The sequence below is a fragment of the Paramormyrops kingsleyae genome, chromosome 16 (assembly GCF_048594095.1).
Source record: "Paramormyrops kingsleyae isolate MSU_618 chromosome 16, PKINGS_0.4, whole genome shotgun sequence".
NCBI lineage: Eukaryota > Metazoa > Chordata > Actinopteri > Osteoglossiformes > Mormyridae > Paramormyrops > Paramormyrops kingsleyae.
The window spans coordinates 12,660,512-12,682,604 of NC_132812.1; the positions used below are offsets into that span (position 1 = coordinate 12,660,512).

At 42.1% G+C, this 22,093-nt stretch overlaps 1 protein-coding gene across 7 annotated transcripts in view; it reads right to left on the reverse strand.

The window, feature by feature from the left end:
• The window catches only part of slc4a3 (solute carrier family 4 member 3), a 39,553-nt gene extending 18,015 nt beyond the window's left edge, over window positions 1-21,538 (reverse strand). For 4 of the 7 annotated variants that reach the window (XM_023801732.2, XM_023801729.2, XM_023801731.2 and 1 more), the window contains exons 1-6: window positions 21,365-21,537; window positions 13,993-14,140; window positions 5,514-5,676; window positions 4,529-4,779; window positions 3,273-3,427; window positions 2,424-2,644 (exon numbers count right to left, since the gene is read on the reverse strand). In XM_023801732.2, the coding sequence (XP_023657500.1) occupies window positions 2,424-2,644; window positions 3,273-3,427; window positions 4,529-4,779; window positions 5,514-5,676; window positions 13,993-14,043 (841 nt within the window). In that variant the 5' untranslated portion in view covers window positions 14,044-14,140; window positions 21,365-21,537. Of the gene's footprint in view, window positions 1-2,423; window positions 2,645-3,272; window positions 3,428-4,528; window positions 4,780-5,513; window positions 5,677-13,992; window positions 14,141-14,346; window positions 14,701-20,234; window positions 20,377-21,364 lie in introns of those variants that run through there. The other 3 variants (XM_023801730.2, XM_023801728.2, XM_023801727.2) reach the window with 3 other exon arrangements.
• Window positions 21,539-22,093: the final 555 nt, after the last annotated feature.

Genomic DNA, 22,093 nt, shown 5'->3' on the forward strand with positions numbered 1-22,093 from the left:
TGTTTCACCAGGACTTATCTTGGAATGTCTCATTCAACTGAATTAGCTGCCAGAACTACAAAAAAAACTTCTTCAGGGCTCCAAACTTTCAAAGAGCATTTTCACATGCTTTTGGCTTCCAGGCAAACAACCAAGTAACTCTCATAACCATTTGACATACCCGAATATCACTGCTTATTAATTAAATCTAAATTACATTTTTGTTTAAATTGCCTAAAATTTTTTACTTGGCTGGTTTGCTTGTACAGCCGGCCTGAGCTCACAGCCACACCCACACACACTCATACACAATGAGGGGAGAAACAACATTCTTCTTACAAACCCAACAGTTTAAATCCTCATACTGGTGGTATAATCAGTTTCTGAGAACATTCTAGAAATGCTGTTCAAGGCTGAAACACGCCAACGATAAAATGCTAAAATGGAATGTAAATCAATGCAATAAGTGACAAATTAAATTTATGTCGCTGAAAATCAAAAATATCTCAGCTTAATTTACATAACCCAGCACCAAATCCTGACACTTTAATGTTTTAAACTGACTGCTTTTTCTTATGGGGGAGAGCGAAAATGGACAAGAGCTGTACAATGTTTTTATGGCCTGGGTATAAGAAAAATCCAATTTCGGCCCGACACAAGTCCTGGTTCTAATTCTGTGTGACTTGAGCAGTCAATGATTCTCGCTCTCTAAAAGCAGGAAATGCCACGGGCAGAGCATCTGATAATCAATCAGAACCCCCAGTTTTAATTATCACTGGAGGCCAGCTGACTGAGCTTAAAGTCTCTTTGCCCAATAGTGCAAACTAATTAGGACACAGAAAAAAAATCATTTGTCTTGCTGCAAACGATACGAAGGCAAGGGGTGGGGGGGGTAGACTGTCACCATTTCTAAGAAGATTCTTTAGTTGCACTGTTCATTTCCTGGTCTTGTTATAAGATGATTATCCTCTTACGTGTTTCTCAAAATAAAAGGCGTACTGCCACATTTATTGGTGAAGTGAGTTTGATTGAACCAATGGCAGCACAATTTGTGTTTCAGTTAATCAGCAAACTGAACTCTTTGCTTCCAGCTCACACAGACGTATGTGTCCATGATGACATTGGCTGAATCGCTTGCATGCTGCAGGTCCGACACATACAGCTACACACGATGTTCACAGACGCGACAGTTCATCCTCGCCACATCAGGATGCTGGTCTGCACCCCAGTCCTTCCATAACCGCTTAGCTTAGCTGGTGCATGGTTAGCTTAGCTGATTTACAAGAGTGCCAACAGCTTTCAGAAGCGTGTCGGCCCCATCCAACATCTGGGAAACAGGACTGGGCCATAGAATAGGGTCAAATACTCTGCTACGTAGGGCAAAAACTGAGCCTCCCAGGAAAAGTCTGTAACACAAATGTGAAATGGATCAAGGCATGTACAATTAAGGGGCAGCAAGGAGACTTTTGAGGGTAAATACTACATAAAAGCAACACAGACCTAGGTAAATAATAAAGCTTTAAAACACAATAACCCATTTACTGATAGAGAACAGAATACTGAACAGAACATACTGTGCTCATTTGGACACTTTTTAGATCCTAAAATAAAAGAACAGTCCCTTGGCTCTTCCAAGTTATTTGCTACTTGGCTTTTTTGTCTGTGGCAATAGTTGTAACTTATTCGATCAGGACTGCATTATGTACGACGGTAGCGAGTGGCCACAACTTCTAATTGAATGTATCTGCCGGTTTGAAGCCACCCCAGCTCAAGACGGGACATCCTTATCTCTAAGCCTGTTTAATGAAGTGAAATACAGAGTCCCGATCTCTGCCCCCACATTCCAGCTGCTGGAATGTGTGGTTTAGCCAGTGTTTACTTTAAAGGCAGCAAATAGAAGGCATTACAGATGACCTTGGTGCTGCACTCTCAACCAAAACAAATTTATGAGCGTGCGGAGTCCACTCAGAACATTCCATTCGGTTTCACCGCTGAGCAGAAGGCCCTCCGAACCAGCGCCCGCTGTCCGCAAAGCAAACAGTGCGTCGACAGCTACCGTTCTCGTACCCGCTGTTATGCGATGCTCTTCCACGCCGTGTTTTTATTTTACTGGGAAGTAGTGCGGAATGGCGGTTTGGGCCAGTGGTCTCTGGATTGGAGTACTGAGGGTTCAGATGCTGGTTAGGACGTTCCTGTCAGCTTCTATAACTAGACACGTCCACGGATAAAACCCAACTTTAAAAGTATTTCCCAAAACTGGCTGGCATTTGCTTCCTCCTCGGCTAAATTGGTTTAAACCATATAAACCTAATACACTGCAAGGCTGGGATGTTAAAGTTAATTCCAAACTGCTGGTAACTATAATTAGAGCAATGCACCATGGGAAAACAGAATACCAGCAAGAATAGCTTGGTTCCTGTGCAGAAGACCATGATGGCCCTTACTCTTCATGTCGTCCAGGTCCATGGTGGCCAGCATCTGGGCCTCTGCCTCATCAGTGGGCACCTTCTGGTACACAGCGGTTTCTGTACTGGTCATGCTGCCGATGCAGACACGCTCCCTCAGGTCATAGCTAGCCCTCTGGGGCCCCATCTGCCGGTACATGGGCTTTTTGTGGAACCAGGTTGGAGTGGTCTCTCCAGAAGGTTCCAGAATGTCCAAGAACCTGCAGGAAATGAGATGTGGTTAAAGAAGCTCAATCTGACCTGGCTCTATAAGATGCTGTGTGTGTATATAATGCTGTTGTAATTTGCTGTTCTCAGATACTGAGTTTGATATGCAAATGCACCATTTATGACTGGTGGCAATGAAGGGGAACCCGTCTGCTATTTGATCCTAGGGCACCATTTGGTGCTGTTAGACTCCAGGGACAGTAGGGGGAGCTAAAGCACAGACTCATACACAAGCCAATCGTTCTGCATCTAATAAGCAATCTGTAACTGTCAGAAGCTGCTGTTTGTAATTATGTACAAGGAACATTTTGTTTTTATGTTGCCACAAACTGATTTGCTCAGATATTTCTGTCATCTAGTCATATTTAGTTAAGCATCAAAATATGACAAAGACTTAAGCTGCTACTTTAATCAAGTTACACACTGACAGGGATAATATATCCTAGATATCAGCAGCAGAAAGCAATTAGTTGATTTATTCAATTACTTCATGGTTTGGCTACAGCCAATCCTCTATCCCCATTGAATTGTCCCCAATGGATCACCATCTACTATCTGCATAACTACAGGAAATGTACAGAATGGTTCTGTACGGTCCGGCTTGGACTGGTCTTGGCTTACCTACTGGGGGCCTCGTTGTCTTGCCTCTGTCCATTTTGCTCCAAGCCTGCATTGCTGTTCTTGGCTGCATCCGAGCTGGGAAGGCACTCGTCCTCCATATGGAAGCTGGCGAAGGCAAGGGGCAGCACCAGGTCCTCTTCATCTCTTAGGCTGGACTGCAAAGACAAGGCAGATGACTGCCAGATGCCAGAACAGCTCACCAAGGCGTGTGATGCAGCCAGCAGAGGAGTAGGTGTGGGCACCAATAAAGAGTGCAGCGAAAAGAAATCTTGTAGATAGTGTAGATACCCAACACCTTTACTGATCTTAACCTGTAGTATGTGATCAACTAAGTTCTCATTTCACGCTCAAAATAAAGTGCATACTTTACATACACAACTGTGATAATGATAGAGATTTAACTGAGATTGTGCTATATTACAAGACTGTCCCTCAAGATACCCACTTGATTTAAAGAGCACTGGCCCCCTCTGGTGGACAGAACAAGACAAGACAAACAGTCAAAAGCTAAACATCTGCAGGACCCTAAGTTTAAAAAACTGCCTGTAATTGTTTCATTTGTTTCTTGTACAAGGGGGTCAGGATCTGCGAGGGAAGCTGCTGGAAGCGGCTAATTCCACTATGTACCTCAGGGTGGCTGTGCCACACTCTACTCAATCCCTTTATTCATTTACATCAATTTACAATTATATTCAGTTTCATAATTAATTTGAATCATTGGGTCCTGCTAAACAAAGACAAACATGAGAGAGTTAAAACAAACTGGAAATTTTCTAAGAGACCAATAAAATATTTCGGTAACACCTTCTATGAATGCCACATCTCTAAGAATCAATGAAATCCTTCATAATGAATTATAATGTATTCATAAAGCATTATAAACATGGGTATAAATATTTATAAAAAGGCATAAGCTCTTATGAAGCTCTCATCTATAATACACTATAAATACCTTCATAATGCACTACAAAGAATCCTTAATTCAAATATTATAATGCATTATGAAGGTATCTATAGTGTGTTATAGGTGAGAGCTTCATTGGAGCTTAGGAGGTAGCATAGTCAACACTATAATGCCTTATGACTGTCAATAAAAGATGCTGTAATGCTTCATTAATTCTTTTACAGGCCATTATAATGCATTAATAAGGTATCTATAATGCATTATAGATGGCAGCATTAAGTAAAGTGTCACCAATCCATCTTTTCACACATTGGCCACTGGTCAACAGCGATGTCCTCTTTTCCAGGTCTACCTTCAGGCCTTCATCCTCCAGCTCCGTCGGAGTCGCCACCTCCGCTTGTCCCTCGCCGTCGGATTCCGCTTCCTCCTCGTCCACCTCGTGAATGGTGGGCGTGAACTCGGAGGGAGGTATAGAGGTCCTCCTCTTCTTGCGCTTCTTCTTCCTGCGCCGATCGGAGCTGAGCGCCCTCTTCCGGAACCGCACCGGGGGTGGCAGGTGGGTGGATAACGGGTGGTGGATGTGATGGAATGTATGTCTGTGGTCTACAGGAGAGGATGAACAGACATAAACTTCCAGCAACACCTTCCAGCAGACCCTTCACCCAGAAAACATCTCTCCTCACCTGTAGATATATTTGGAGCTGAGCTGCTAGGACAAAAAAACACTGAGCTTTGAACATATTTATTGGGTGTATGCTAATAATAAATATTTAACTATTTCCTCCTGCGGTTTTCGGGTTGAGCCTTAAGGGTTCCGTTCTTGGTTTGGCTTTGAAATCCAGAGTATGGGGTGTCTTTAAAGCTTATGTCCTTATGTTGTTCCTGAATTGTAGTTTAATTTCCAGCTGTCTCTCTATTTCAGGCACATTCCACAGCATGTCCTTTGCATTATGAATTCACTTGTGCAGCCAATACCTGAACAAAAGGACTGCGGGCTTATTGCTGGTGATATGTAAGCAAACATGGTGTTGGATTGATAGAATTCCAGAAGCCACAATTCACTAAACTGCATGTCTTTGGACTGGAGGAAACTGGAGTACATGGAGAAACCAACCCGATACAGAGAGAACATGCAAACTCCGTACTGTTATATTCACGCATCTCATATAAGTCACAATAGTGTAAGTGCTGTTGTTCTGAAATGAATACCGTTTTCTCAATAACTCACTCCAGCTCCATGGAAAACACTTCTGTGAGTTATTCATTTATCTCTCCAAGATGCTTGTAAAGCATGAAGCTACATTATTTCTGAACAGATAGATGAACATGACAATTACACTCAAAGTCCTTCTCGTTGTAGCTGCGGCCCATTTTTTCACCGTTGACGCTGGCAGACTCCGAGATGATGTCTCCAAACCTCTCCACAGAAAGGGCTTTCTCCCAGTCCTTTTCTTCCTGTCCATCACCGGAGTCTTTCTCCTCCTCCTCCACAGGCAGGGTCTAGACCACAAGTCACAATATGAGAATTAGAGATGCTCCGATTGATCGGCAACAATTGAAATCAGCTTAAGTGTTTCAGTCTTAATTACTCGACCGGCCGCCTTTACACTGACCCATCTCCAATACTGATTTTCCGATTGATGTATAATTAGCGACGCTCCTATCCATTAACCACTGATCATAATCTGCCAATATTCATTCTAAATAGTTTGATCAGAGCTCTCTATAAGGGCAGATCAGAAGAGCCAATCAGATGACAAAATATATGAGACATGTCAGTATCAGTATCAGTATTGGTCAATTTTGATTCCAGTGATCGGCATTCAGTGACTGGCCTCAAAAATACTGACTGGAGCAATCTTTGATGTCCATAAGGTAAACTACTTTCCAACAACGGTGTCTCACCAGGTGAATGGACACCACACCAGAGAGGGAGAGGAAGGGGTGATACCGTGATTTTTTTAAAGGTGGGAGCATAAGAGGGGCCATAATTCATACAAGGTGGCCAACCTTATCATTAGCCAATGATGTGTTTTGAATAGGGAGGGGAACTCTGGTGGCCAATCAGCTTTCAGGTAGAGCCAGTGCCCCTGTGGCCCCGCCTCTTTATAAATCCCTGGGGAGGGAAGATGTAGAAAGAGAAATGCTAGCATTCGGAGACTGCATGATATACATGTTTATGCAAGCTGATGTGAGCTAGGACAGACATTAAGGCACCGATGTCTGCAGGGGTACAGATCCTGTGTGGAGGCTTACTCTCCGATTGGTAAAGGTAAGCGCACTGCATGATGGGAGGATGGCCCTCTCAGCCCGTCCCCCGCCTTTGTTTCCTGCTGTGTGTCACGTGCAGTAATGACAGGCCTGCTGTTTGCACCCTGCCCCGAGTTCAGGCCTCTTTTATCTCAGCTTCTGAGAGCAGCAGGCCAGCGGGCTGATGGGGGTGTAGTTGGTGGTGGCCACGAGGAAGCTCAGATCCGTCACAGGAAATGTCACACTCCAGCTGGGGGAAGCCGGCCCCACGTGACAGGCAACGAGAATCCAGATATGGGAGCGCAGGTACGCGACGTGTGCCTTTGATGCAGCGGACTGCGACTGACAGGCACCCCCCGATATACCTGCCATATTGTGTAACGGGGGAGGCAGGATGATCTGATGGAAAGGAAAGAACTGCCTCAACTGATATCCAGAGAGTGTGACCACTGCAGAACCTTAGCATCAGAAACTTCACACGCAACAGAGTAAAAACAGACATATGTATGTATAAATTATACAATACTAGGCAACCAAAGAAAATGATGTTTAAATAATCTTCATGTTGGTGTAAAACTATGCTATTAAGCCTGTTAAAGCCATTTCAATACTTTTGCTAAAATCAGACCTGTATTTGCAGCAACCATACAATACACCCATGCATTTTTTGACTCAACGACTAGCACACCTCATATAGCTAATCAATGTCTCATTGACTTTTTCAACTATTAAATTAAATTAATGGATGGAATGGCTGGGGTGGCCCTGAGGAGAGGTACTCAAGCGGTGTTCATCTAGCCATCCAACTAGATATCAGCGACTTGGAGAACAGAAGAAATTCTTGTTAGTGGTTATTGTGTTGGGCATACATTCTAATACTAAATTGTGTTTTTCGTTCTGAGCAAAAGTGCACTACGCAAATAAATAGCTTTAAATATTCCTTTTGACTGCCTAAAACTTTTGCACAATACTGTATGTGTGTGTGTGTGTGTGTGTATTAGGTTTATATAATATTTATATTTATATATTTCTATTATCTTATGTTATATTTATATATACCAAATGTCCCCCACAATGTAATAAAAACTTTTTGACATTGTGGGGACCATTTTTCAGGTCCCCACAAAGATCTATGAATACAATCAAAAATTCCAGAGGTTTTGGATTTTGTTCTGTTATAGTTAAGGTTGGGGGGGGGGGGGTTGTTATGTTGGGATTAGAGTTTTCCCCATAGAAATGAATGGAGAGTCCCCACAAAAATATAATTACAAAACTCTGTGTGTGTGTGTGTGTGTATGTGTGTGTGTGAGAAGTATCTGACCATGCCCCGGAACTAATTCATCAAACATGTAAATGTCCTTGGTGAAAAAAAGTGAATTTCATGTTGAAAAAACAGGAGTCCTACAGCAGGATGCAGTTATCACCCAGCCAAACTGCAATTCAACAAGTCATTTGTAAATGGCTGCATCCATCCGTCATGTAACTGCTGGTCAGGGTTGTGGGATTCAGATTTTACTAGTACTCCAGAAATAGCCGAGAGCAGCCTAATCATTAACACAACAGATGGCCAAGGTAGCAAAGTTAATGTGGTTATGAGGCATCTTTAACTGAAGAGAAATAAAACATTGCTCTTTGTAGAATGCTCCCCTCTGTTTTTACATGAATTAATAAAATCCCGCCTTTTCATTAGGCATGCGCTGTTGCACTTGAGTGTTCTTTCATCTTTATTCAATTATTGACTTTGAACTCATCTCTACACTCCATTTTACTACAATCAGTACAACCTTTGAAATGCACCTCTGTACCAAACTGAAGATGAACGAGGGATGTCTTTGCATATAGCTGGGGCTTAGAAACCATATTGTGCTTGACACCGAAAACAAAAATTCACTCAAAGCACCTGCACTTAAGGCTAACATAGGTCCGGTTTCCCCGGACACTCGGTCCTCTTTTTGGGCTCCTGTCCAGACATCGGGGCAGTTTTTCAACTGTATGACCCAATGTTGCAAGTTACAGTAGAACAAAGTTAAGGAAAAGGCACCAATTTTCAATATATGAGAGCCACTCTGTCTCTGTCTTGAATGATATGCACAACCCTGCGTGTCACACTGCTCACGAGTGACGTCAAATTCCAGAAAGTTTTTGGAAGTTGACATCAATTAAAAACTTTATATTTATGAGATTTTGTGAGCGACAGAGCATATCGTTTTTCTCCTTTTACCACATCTGGCAACCCTACCTGCACTTCACCTTGCTCATAGCACAAATGATTTAAATGAACAAAATCAATACATCAGGCAACCTGATAAAATTGCGTTTGAATTCAGTGGCAATGTGTGTGCAAAAATCCGCATGACTTCCCACACCTGTGCATCACGTCAGCGCACAAACAGAATAAAAACCCAGGCGATTTCAGGGAGCTGCTCTCCCTCTAAAACCGTGGGAGACAGACAGAAGCAGCCCCATCTGTACTGCAGAAAAACAGAAGGTCGAGGGATGGCTGGGGGGGGGGGGGGGGGGGCATGCATGTGCAAACAACACCTGTGCACTCCTGTCTTCCTGAGGCCAGATTCTGGGTGAAACTGGGGCTGTGGAACAGTCTGTCAGGATTCATCTCCATCACACAACAGCATGGTGGCAGGGAAGGGAAAAAACACCGTTTTGTTACATGCTTTTATGAAGACATTCTGGTCTATAAAAAAAAAAACAAACGTTTTTCACCAGATGCCGAATTGCAACATCATCAAATTTGCAAGGTTTCCGGAAAGAAACACTACAGGCATCATTTGTATCATCGTTAGAAGATAATTTCTGTTATTGTTCATGCTATGAGCTCAGTATCTTTGTCTCGCAGCACAGGGTTGCAACCAAAACGGATTGATTTTCAGAGGAAGCACACCGACAAGGCTGCTTTGGCCTTTACCATCACACATGCTTAAACAAAGACCCAGCATTACCTTGATGTAGTCTGGCTGTGTCTTTTGAAAATTCCTAAGCATGAACCCTAGCCTGATTTAGTGGCCTTTCTGCTGATGTAGTAGTACATGCTTACTTAATGCATTAATTAATCAGTAACTAATGCTCGTTCATCATTAAGAAATCATGACAGTTAATTTATTCCATTCAGGTGCTGTATTAGTTAACAGTTAACTAATTAGTTAATAATGGGAAGACCTTGAGGGAGAAAAAAATTACTTAACTCAAGAACAAATCATGAACTAATATAGGTTTCCCCATGAAATACATGAACTATCAAAATTGATTAATGATGAATGAACATGGGATTGGTACTTGACAAACACTTAATTACTGGTTAATTAATGCATTAAGTCAGTGTGTACTACTACATCATTCATGTCCCCTTAAGAAAAGTGTTCCCCTAAAAACATTAATAGAAACAGACAAATTTAGAAAAAAAAAACAAACCCCCAAATATAGCTTTTTATGGTGAGTCAAAAAATAAAAAAAAACCTGGAAATTCTGGAAACAGAATTTACAAATTATATGCATATGACATGATAATTAGTTCTGTTAGAGTTACTAACTGGGAAAGCCTGAAGTATGAGCCATGGGTTTTAATCTCACAAAATGAAATGGCAAGTATTCATATGACATCCATTAATGGAAACACACTGTATTAGCAGTTTCACTTTGCCAACTTGTTGAAAATTTGCTTATAATTTACACAAAACATTAATGGGAACACAGCTGCTGACACAGCCTGGATGTCAGCAACCAGCTGATGTCAATATGACAACCAGGCCCTGGAATAATCAAGTTAACATTCATGGGAAACAGACCCAGAGTAGTTCCGACAGTAGGGGCCACTTGATGCGATTACACCAAACCGCTGCCCTGACATCCTGGGAAACCTGCTTCACTGTGATGACACTGTGGCAGTAAAGAACCTCTCACTAAATCACGGGTCTGACGTCTGTGACATCAAAACATTTCAGGCTAATGAAGACACACTGTCAGTCTAGCGATGGCCTGTAGGAAGCTCTAGGGGGATGCTGAGAGAGAGGCAGTCTCTTTTGCCATCCTGTTGGCGGAGTGTGGATTCCAAGAGTGTCATGATGCTGCACCAAAAACAGCGTGATGAGGCCTGGAACCTGTCATCCACACCCATGAGCCTCAGCCCTAAATTCGCAATATTCAGGAAAAAATATGACACCATAAAATGTTTCTAAATATATACATGGCCTGGGAACAGCAATGAAAGAGAAAAAGACTAAGGCACAGTAAGAAAAATGATATCTGTCTTATTTAAAGAGCATAGAAGTTTCATTTTTATAGTGGGGAAAATACCCACATGTTTGTAATGCACTTATCTCACAGTGCTCTTGCCTCTGGATCCCAAGTCTATGCCGAGAAAACGAACACCTTAAAAACACAGAAATCTTTTATTGTGAGACCAAACAAATGCTACTAGCTAATTATTTGTTTCTGTTTCTTTGGAATTTTGTTTGTTTCTCTCCATAGCAACTATCAGAGCCCAGCAAACCTTTCTTGAGTTCAGCAGTGTTGTGAATTTACGAAAAGAAATAATTTTTGTTGAGTTGTTGCTAGTCAGGCATGGTTGAGCCAAGCTGTCTAAAAAAGTGCCATATTGGCTAAAAGAAATTTGACGGCATTCTTTTAGCATCATTTATTTATTAAAATACTTTATTTAAAAATTACCCACAATCGCAACTAATCATTTCCCTGTGGTCCCACTCATTGTTCCTTTCCAGGATACAGTAATATTTTCCAGATATTGCATGTCCATCACAAAATGAAGATGGCTCCTTGAAAAGATTAGTGAAGTCTACTAAAAAGCATATTTATAGTTAAGCTATCTGTGATTAAGAACATTTGCATTAGAAGTTAGATGTCTAATTATATTTACCCCCGCCTTCCCATCCATAAAAATAGCATGTAGTTCAAATATATTTTAACAGTAAAAATTCACATTCCCAAAATAAACTTTTAAATGTTCTCCATGATAGCTGAAAATATTGTGCCCAGTTGAAGAACTATGCCAAGGGTTAGGTATTCAACTTCATTAGACCTAATTCCCTAAATAAACAAACAGTATTTCACCTTGTTATTCATTACTTGCTCCTTAGTAGTTCCTTCAGTAGCTCACAAAGGTTTACATAATTAAATGGTATAGTAACAAATATAGTAACTGCTTGGGATAAGACATGTGTCATGATTAATTAATGATGAATTAATGAGATCAGTATGTAACATTTTTATTTATATATAAGTAATACTATAATACTATATTATTTGTGCCCCATCAAGTAAAGTGTTACCAAGGTTTTATTGAATGCATTGTATGTTTTCTAGAAACTTCCTTTGTTTTCTAATCATTCGGGGATTCTCTTTGTCTGCCATTTACATCACAGAAGAAACACGATCTGGGTCTCTGCGACACCCTCATTTGGGTGAATTTGACTATCACTTATTCAAATGTTTGTTCTCGGGCCAACTCGAGTGCCTCCAATCTTTCCTGCTGACGACATTCAGCCAACAAACCATGGCCGTCCAGCAGCTTGTTCACCATAGCAACCTGTAATGCATATGGTCCCCTATGCTTTCCCACCATATTTCCTGCAGAAGAAAAAAAACTTATTGTAGTAAAACTGTAGCTACAGAGTCTAGTGCTAAAAGTGTGTGTAAATGTTCATGCATATGTACTTGTAAATACCTTGTTATACCTGGACGTGCTCACCAAGACAAATCGTATTTTTTAACATATTTGGTCAATATCTTGGCTAAGATCTTTCATCTTCAAAAAGCAGTGGGACATTGAGTAAATATTTGTGTTAAGTATCTAATTCTGTACACTATTTCATACAGTCATTACCTGTCTTATTTCAAAATTGGCACATTCTGACCCAAAAACATAAAGCTTAACAACATGACCAGATTGCTTAGAAACATGGTGCAAGTGTGTGAGTTGTGAATCATAGTATCTCAGACATGTATATGAGGTGCCCTGAGGTCTGGAAGAAAAGTAGGGCCTGTTTACTGCTGCCACCCACCCATCAGCCCACATCAAGGTGGCTTCTCCTTCATCTGTATGCCTCAGATCACCTCAGCATGCTTTGACAGCCAATGAAGATAGAGAACTCAGTTTTGCCATGCAGCCAGTGTAACTCCCATCACGTGGGCCATCACGGGCTATTCTTGCACCATGCTAATTCATTCATGAGATCATACCCACCTTCCTGCTGACACTGACTTTTCCACTACCTGACAGAAAGGGGAGTCGTTTGATTTGACCCCATGAGCAATTAGAGAATTCCCACTACACAGCCTGCATTCACTTATTTGCCTCACCTTTCCGGAAACGCATTCATGACTGATTGTTCATAATCGACATACATGACATCCGTTTTTTTTTTTTTTTTACGAGGGCAACCAGGACTCTTGTAATAATCAATTATTACCTCAATTATTGCCATAATTTAGCCACTGTCCGGTACATTTCACAAAATTATCCCCTTTATATGGACTGCCTTGCTTTTAGCAGGGGGAATGAAAGGCACTTTCAGCGGTAGAACATAAAAGCCTCTGGTTTTCAGACTCTGTTTCCCAGGGAATACTTAGCTACATAAACACAATGCAATGGCGTATTGCACCTTAGCGCTTAACTGGCACGCACCTCTAACATTAGCGATCTTCATACCTGCCCGAAAGGTATTATATAAACGAATGTGAACAAAGGGGACATACATATCCAATCAGCCTTTTTTGTTTGTTTGTCATAGAAAGGTACTCATACATATAGAATCCTACAGGTGAGATGTGAATCATGACGTGAAAGACTTGGATTATTATTTACTCCCATGAATCCTGTTACAAAAAACTATCATACTCACGAACATATATTTTTATGCATCATTCAAACCTTTTCAAATTTCCACAAACTGCCTTTCCCAACATGTTGGAGTAAATCTGTAAGACATTACTTGTTCCAATCAAAATATAAAGAGATTACAGTAGAGTACATTAGAGTACAACCGTCACAGATTCAGGCAGACAGAAAGTTCTTTAAAATAAAAAGAGAGATTGTATTTACCCTGTTTGACATACCAGGAAATGGTCACATCCAGTAATGTACATGAGAGCTACTGTTACATGTCTGGGAAAATGCTAATGCAAGGTCACTGAGTACAGCACCATTATCTTAGCATTTCGGCGGTTAGACCCAACAACCCCTGACTCCTCATAACATCGTGCAGTGTAATCAGAATGGCTGGTCACAAGCAGACACCAGGGGCACGGGTGTCCATGCCGTGGTCCTCACGTGCACAAGGCAGCACGTGTGGTACAGCGCTTAGCTCTGACTACATGTTACTGGGCATCTGTCAACTGTTGCCATGGCACGCCATAGCAACTGGGTTTAATTAAGGATATTTCAGTCGCTCTAAATGGTCGCCATGAGCACCGCGGCTGTGTCAGCTTTGCCCAGGGTTCCGATGATGATGCACGGTGACAAGGGTCCTTGTGTGCCCAGGAGTGGCAGATGGGCACTTTTGCGCATGTTTGGGGAGAGTTAGTGCATTCTTTTACCTGTAGGCTGATTACCACATCCTTCTCGAGAGCATGGCCTCCTGTTGCCATGGGGACGCAGAAAGGCGGCAACTGGAGTGGGTGGGTGGTTGGATCAGCCCTTTTCTTTCACAGTTGGGTTGCCAGTCAACCTGTGGGGTGGCATAACCTGTGGGGAAAGGGATGAGTCAGGGGGAGGAGGCACTGACACAGTAGTGCACCGAGCCGTCGTATTCCTGCTATTGGAGGAGTATTAATGTTTGCCAAACATAAAATATGACCCTTTAAGAAAGCAATCGAGATATAAGCCGGTCACGAAATACTGGCAGAATGCTGAGCAACACATCAAACTCTAATTCACATATATTCATATACCAAAAATCTCGCTCCACAGCCCATGCCACCCGTCGTTCTCCAGAAGGCAATGCTCCCCGCCAGCCAGGAGTGAGCGGCTCGCTGGGTCTTCGCTGCCGCTTAATTAGCTTGTCTGCCATTGGAATCTCCTAGTGGGGAGTGTGGCAGGCTATCGCAGCAAACGGACGCAGGCCTGGCAGGCGGCCAGATTCTCAGGCGGTGCTGCAGGAACCGCGAACGACAGTGGGGCTAGTTGAATCGCATCCTCGGCGGCGGCGATGAGTCACGGCCGTGCTCCATCGCTGCTCCTTGACTAATGCTGGCTATCTGCCCGCAGTTGCTGGAACAGGAGCCATGTGACTTTATGAAACATTACACAACAATGCAGAAGATGCGGGGTTTTTTAGGTAGATATTAAATCCTTTTGACTACTGGATAATTTCCAGCTATATGTGGGACCAATAAGCAGAATGCTGGACCATCTCAGATCCAGACTGATTAAGCAGCCATCTGCTAAGACACAATGCTATTTTATGGATCTTTCTTGAAAGAGGTACAGTGAAACAATCAAAATATTCAACATAAGCCAACATAAACAGCCCCTCCATTTTCTGAGGATTATCACTGAAAAGAGCAGAGTGGCGAATTCCCAAAACACTTGTTTAAAAAATGTATTCGCTTACATTTTTATTTATTTAGCAGATACTTTTAGCCAAAGCTACAATCATTTTTGAGAAGGCAAGGTCAGACTGTCCCTGGAGCAACTCAGGGTTGATTTGAACCAATGGCCTTCCAATCAAAGGACAGCATCCTAACACACCGAGTCACACATTCCCCCTTAAACTCTATGATACATTTATGTATCATAACTTTACATTTTACATTATTTAACAATACAGAATTTAGCACACTATCCCAAAAGTCACACACTTTTAAGTCCCGAGCTTAACATCAAAAAATTTTTACTAGTTTTTTTCACTTGCCACTGAAAATGCACAGCATACACTTCCTTCCATCAAATGAATTAAAAAATCTCTCTGTGCATTCTGGCATCTAATTTCTGTGGTTGTTTCAGCATAACAAACAGAGCCACACAATCATTCCTACAAGATGAGATATTTGCAAATGGATTTTTTTTCCTCTGCCAGGCAGGAATGGCAAAATCCGTATCTCGGCAACCCACTGCAAATCTGTAGAGTTACGTGGAAACTGGTGAGTCATGGATCACTATAACCTCCAGTGATTAGCTCCAGTGAACTTAAATGGAGCTGCGATCTATAAGAAAAACAAAGACTGGCACCTCAACAACCATAGCGGCAGAGTTTGTTGTCAAAGATCAAGATATCAGCGCGCTCATTTCCTGGACCTTAGCCTTGCTGGATAAAGCCTACTTGCTTCAGTGAGCCATTACAAGGCTTTGTGTGGCCCACAGACCCTGTCAGCACAATTCCCAGTGAGGGATCATTTCCGAAGATGGTTGCTGGCTCACAAGACTTAATGAAGATTTGGAGTGAAAACAAAGTGTTAGAGATAAAGCAGGAAACATGGATTTGGTAGAAATCGCTACACGCAGCCAAAACATTACTAAATGACCAGATGTCTTGAATTATCTTGGATCATATTTTGACTGTGACCTTATACTGCTGAAGCGATAAAACAAATCTTGCTTCTACAGATGCCACTCATCATTAGCTACTTGGAAGACAAAGTAATTAGAAAAATCTTCTTGGAGGAACATACGGTCCGTTGTCTGTATGTGGTTTTAAATAATCAAATAAAATGCTTTTAACAGGCCATGCATGGACAGACTATTACCACAGACATGTATATATGACAAATGTACATAGATTCATGTTTAATACACACCAACATTCTTAAGTTATCAGTAAAAACATTAATTTCAGGTTTGTCAGATTATCAGCAGTTTCTTCTGATCCCAAAGAAGCTGATAGACAGAATCATTTCCAGTGATCCCTTCCAAAAACCCGATCCAGTCCTACTTGCTGTTTAGTGTAACTTGCTGCCTAAAGCATAAACTAAATTCAAGAAAGTTAATGCATAACATAGTAATACCAGACAGTCAGAACAAGCAGAAACTGTGCGTGACCCTCCACCATTAATACAATCCAGAGTTTCAGCCTCCTGGTGTCCTTGAGTGTTCATTGTTTCCTGTGGTGGGCCAGTTGCCTTGGAGCTAAACAAAGGGGCAAACATGCCGGCTAATCAGGCTGTGAGAGTTCAGAGAGGATCTGCTATCCTGTCCCAAGGGCGCTTCATTCGTTTCCTGCGAGGGCACCCCATCGCGCAGCTACACCCTACGGCCGCCTACCATGCCTGAATGCATTGCATCTGCAGCTGCTTATCTCCGGAATGTGGGAATCAGCTGTCCTCCTGCGCACTATTCAAAACAATTACATCTAAATCCAGGAGCCCCATCTCCTATCTTTTCATGGTTCTGGGTATCTGGAAGGTTTCCCAGTTACGGATCAGTGAAGCTCATCGTGCCGACAGCCTACAGCTGTAGGAGTGACAAGCTTCCCATCAGACCTGATACATATTAAAATTCATGTCTTGCATTTTTACAGGGTAAAAGGGAAACCGGAGGAGATTACCCTCTGGAGCTTGACAGGAGTCACGCACAGGCAAGTTTAGAGGGGGTCAGATTGAGGGTCTATATGTGTGCTTGTAAGCACCGTGTGTGTGAGTCAATATATATATATATATATATATATGCATGTCATTTTATTGGGATTGTGTAAGCAGGAACAGGTGCGTGCGTGATGCTTTAGGGCTACCGTAGAACACTCTGGAATGATGCAGGACAAAATTATCTCACGGCAACATGACGGCATGGCACGCCAACCATGGCTCGGAGAGAAGCCTGAGGGAAGCCACGGATTCCTCTTCCAGCCTGGGCTGGGGTGGCCCCCCACAGCAGCGGTGATGTGTTCCTGATCAGAACAGGTCTGTCTGTACCATCGTCGGCAAGAACTTCCTGTTGTGTGCATGATAAAATGACATAGTAATGGATTGGCACACACTCTCGTCAAGTACCTTGGGGGAGACTGTTCTGAGAAGCGCTATATAAATTGAATTGAAATGATAGCGGGTCTCCTTGAGTTCCACACACAGACTGCTGAACCCTCAAAGCAGGTTCCAAATCATGATGGAGCTGAGACTCTCATGTTCTGGTCTAGGAAGAAAGGCGGACAGATTCATGCAGAGACACTTTAACATGGTCATCAGCCCCCGGCTATTTCAGTTGTCAGAGGCCCCCCTACTATTTTCTACAATGGTCTAGATCAGCGGTCTCCAACCTTATTAACAGTGAAAGCTACTTTTACAAAAGAAAATAATCTGGCAAGCTATTGGGCTGTTACGGTAAAAGTTGATGACCGGGACCGGGTATACTTTGCCAGCTGGGTGGGGGGCGGGGGTGTTCACTGTTGTGATCGATTTAAAAAGTCTGAAAGATCGATTGGTTGGCAACCGCTGGTTTTAATGTAAAACGTTGAAATAGCTGAGACAAGTGGAGGCCCCTTCAGCCCAAACAGAAGGACTTTCTTCTGGGATTTACATGGGAATGGTCAGTGTTGGTCGAAGCCCATGTGGCAAACTAGCCAACCCTCCCCACTGCCACCCTCCATTTCATATCAAGTGAAACCAGCTTGCAAAGTCAGCGCCACTCAGAAGATGCTGCTCATCTGTGGGCACTTTTCCTGCACACTAAGTATGGTACTTTCGGTACTTTCCCTTTTCTATTAACTTCCGGTCAAGTACCAGTATCAAAAGTCCTAGTACCAAAAATGCCAAACCAAGCGAGGTACTTCTTTGGTACTGCGGTAGTTAGGGGTGGGACTTAAAACTCCATCTGTGTTGATTGGTTATGCAAATAGCCTGCCTCTGAAACACAATATAACTGCTGTCTTGAAAAAGTTGCAAACTCAGAAACCAACGATAAACGCTATTAAAAAAATTTAAGTAATAATGATGGATGTGTATACAAATGAAGAAACCCAAGCCGTAATTGCGATGTGGTTGGAAGACGAGATACAAGATCAGGATGGCAAGAAATAGAAATGTATTTTACATAATATACTATGGCAGCACCGTATTGGACAAATTTCTTGATGTCATTTTATTGTAATAAATATTGGTGCATTTATAAAGCAAAAAAGGAGTAAAACGAATTTCTCACAAACCCATTTAGGACTGATTTAACCAGCAAGGATGAAAATGATTATGATTGTCTCAGAGAACGAATGCAGCCTTCATGCAAAAGCAGTGGAGGTAAATTGATTTTTAAACATGCGCTAGATAATCTTAAAAAAGAGTAATCGTTAAAATTGCAAAACTTGCTAAGTTTTTTTCCCTATGACAGAGTAAAAATGTTTTCGCAAAACTTAAACTCCCTGCACCATAATGTGCGTACAGATTTGAAGGTATGAAAAAGCCTGATCTAATCCAGCTGACTGGCAATGTAAGAATTACATGTGCATAACATGTGATGTTGGTATTAGTATCACAATTCATCCGGCCAGCACTATAATATACGTAGGCATTTTTTCGAATTCAGTATAAAATACCCTGCCTTGCGTTGTGATGTCATTTAGGGGCAGTACCAGTTTGTACGCCAGCTTGAAGAACCCTACTTTTGGTGCTTTCTTGATGTACCAAAAGTACAGTACCTGGTGCAGTGGAAAAGCACTCTATATACAGCATAGCAAAAGGGCATTATGGATACCAGTGTTTCCCAAGCGGAGCAAGTCCAGCTCAGGTCAGACTGTTCCACAAGGTCGTTAAACTAATTTAGAGTAAAAGGTGGGGACCAATGACCTTTGAGCATTGCAGCAGTGGTCAGACTATCAATGTCTTCCAAGCCTATGAGACAAGCTATTGAGCCCTGTCGTACTACACAAGTACTACACAAGTCAGCAATCATGCACGTGCCGGACTTGTAAAACTGTTCTGACTGTTTAAATGCCAGTATTGTTCTTGTAGTTAAGCTAATATTATTGGGAAAGGAGATACTGTATGGAAGAGAAGTCTTCTTATATGGGTTAAATGACTACACTGGAAATGCTGTATTTGTATGCATAAGCTTTGCATTACAATAAGGTCAGACAAATTTATATGGTGTTTGTGTTCAAAATGTAAAATGCAAAGTTAAGCCAAGAGCTGACCGCACGTTTGACTGTGAACCTGCTAGGCTCTTGAGCTCTAAGTCGTGCTGTTTCAACAAGTGTTTGTATTGATCAGTCCTGCACTCGTTCACACACGGCAAGTGTAAAAACTGCATCTGAATAGGGCCAGCTCCTAAGGCTGGGGATTACTAGCTTTTTGGGCTCGGGTCAGCCACCTATTACACAGACACACAGGAAATCATATTTACAGGTGGCATGATGAGATTTTTGGGGGCAGCAAAGAACTGCGCAACAAGTGCCAGCCAATGCAGTCAGATCCCTCCTAGTGCCATCTACAAAGTTATCTCTACTATGCTTGCTAAAAAAAATGAAAGGACTGATTTTTATTTTTAAATAAGTACCAATTAGCACATTACCGTCACATTTTTCATAGGTACATGGCTTGCAGAATGCAAAGAATTAATCATCCCACCCCTTTACAATGATTCATATGCTTCAAACAAAAAGTTGCACCTTCTATTTTAAGTTTGTGATCAGCATGCATTTATAAGGATAATATACTACCAAAATGAATTACTAACAGTCATTTTTATAGAAAATCCAGAAAGAACTGAAAAATTCTTTCACACACAGAAAAAAATGTACAATTTAAGGTAAATGCAGCAGCAAGCATAGTGGCCTTGAATCATGCCTGTTTCATATATATAAGGGTTTACATGCAGATATCTGTAAGAGCAGCAGACATTTGGCAAAAGTTAATCTCACCAGGTCCCGGAAAGAACAGACTGGAATAAAGCCTGCCAGCTTGCTCCTGCCATACAGAATTTACAGTATTAGCATATGGTCACAGGCCACTGCACTGAAGTTCTTAGAAGGTCACGGAGCCATAAACAACATGACTTGGGTAGAAATGCTGTTTTGTTCCCCTTAAAATTTACGAGCTTCTTAAGTGGGCTGAAATAGTAATCCCCCCCCACCTAATCCACCCTTTCCCCAACCCCCACGGGGCCGCTGTGATGTAATAATAAGACACACGCCCCTTATTATCAGCACTAGGTGTGGCACTGTTTGTTCACTTTGTTTGTGCCTTATGATGACAATGAAATTTTACAGTAAGGTGGAGTGACAGCGTGAGCGTGTGATTCACAAAAGATGTAAAATACGGGACGGTGACTATGTAAAGTCATACGACGTTAATGGTGATTTCTGCCGATAATCCTGCATTATTTAGTCGGAGGCAAGTCCCACATGCATCAGCAGCCGATGTTTGACTAACAAATAGGAATACGACGTAAACAAAGTGAATGCTGGATACGTACAGAAAAGACTCACTAGTCAGAAAGTTATTTTACCGACTTATTTCACTTTCAAACGCACTGACTTATTCTAGCGTGGGATTGATGCTCTTCGGGACGGAAAGATGCGCTTTTTAGCCGTCATTCACTGGCCTTTGTCAATACGAGTGAAAGTCGGGCGCCATGGCATGCAGTTTTATCCTCGCAGCCTCTTAACATCAGCATGTATGCAGTTAACAGTACGAGCACCAAATTCAACATTAATGGCACAAAACAAGCTATCAGACAAAACGCCGCCCCCACCAAAATCGTTGCATTTCCTGCTTACAATACCACGTTTTACGCGTCGGCAGGGTATGAAAATACAATACACTTTAAATCATTACTGCCGTGATTTAGTATTTATTATTGAACATTACTCTACGTTAGTGCGAAATTGTTACTGGTGATGGTTCTGGCAGTGAGCACTTCCTTATTGAAATACCCATGCAAACAGGAGATAGCGCTGTAGACGGTCTGCCTTAGGCATAATCTATCCCTTTACCATAAAAATGCAGGCTTTTTTCCAGACGCGCTGGTGCCGGTGCGTTACTCGCCTACCTGTGCGTGCTGGGTCTTGTCCGAGAAGAGTGAGTGTTAGCGGCGCGCAGTCAGAAGGCGCAGCGGCAACGGCGACGCTCCATAGCGGGCAGCCCGACAGCTCCCCGATGCTCCCTGCAAGTGATGTCAGGAGTCAGAGAAGCCTCGCTAGGTGCTCTCAGGGAATCGTCTGTCCCAAATGGGTGCCTTTTAAAGCCCAGCTTCTATCCCATAGGATCATATACTGTATACAAAGATAAATATGAATAAATTTACAAATAAATGAGACAAGAAATAAATAAATAAATATTAAATAATCAGGCGATCAATCAAAGTGGATCCCAAGTTCCAATTACCTGGGTATAAAATACATGTCATTGTAATAACTTAAATGTACTTGGACATTCATGAAGGTATTTGTTTATTTCAGTCGATGTGACTATTATTACCATGAGAAATGGTCGCCTTATAAGAAAACCAAGATATATTCTAGTGCATCTCCTATCTGTTAAGACGCAGGTGCCTTTGTTTTTTTTTTCATATAGATTGAATCTATAATTAAGTACAGTACTAAATGGACGCTAGATGTCGTCAATAGACCTGTATAATTCCCAACACTCAGTTATTAGTAGACAGGTGAAGCTCGCGCGAATGACTACTCTACTTTTTACTTAACACGATTTTTCTCATTGAGGGGGCCGGTATTCACCGGTAAGCAATAGCAGCACCTCTTGGCTTTTCTCTTCAGAG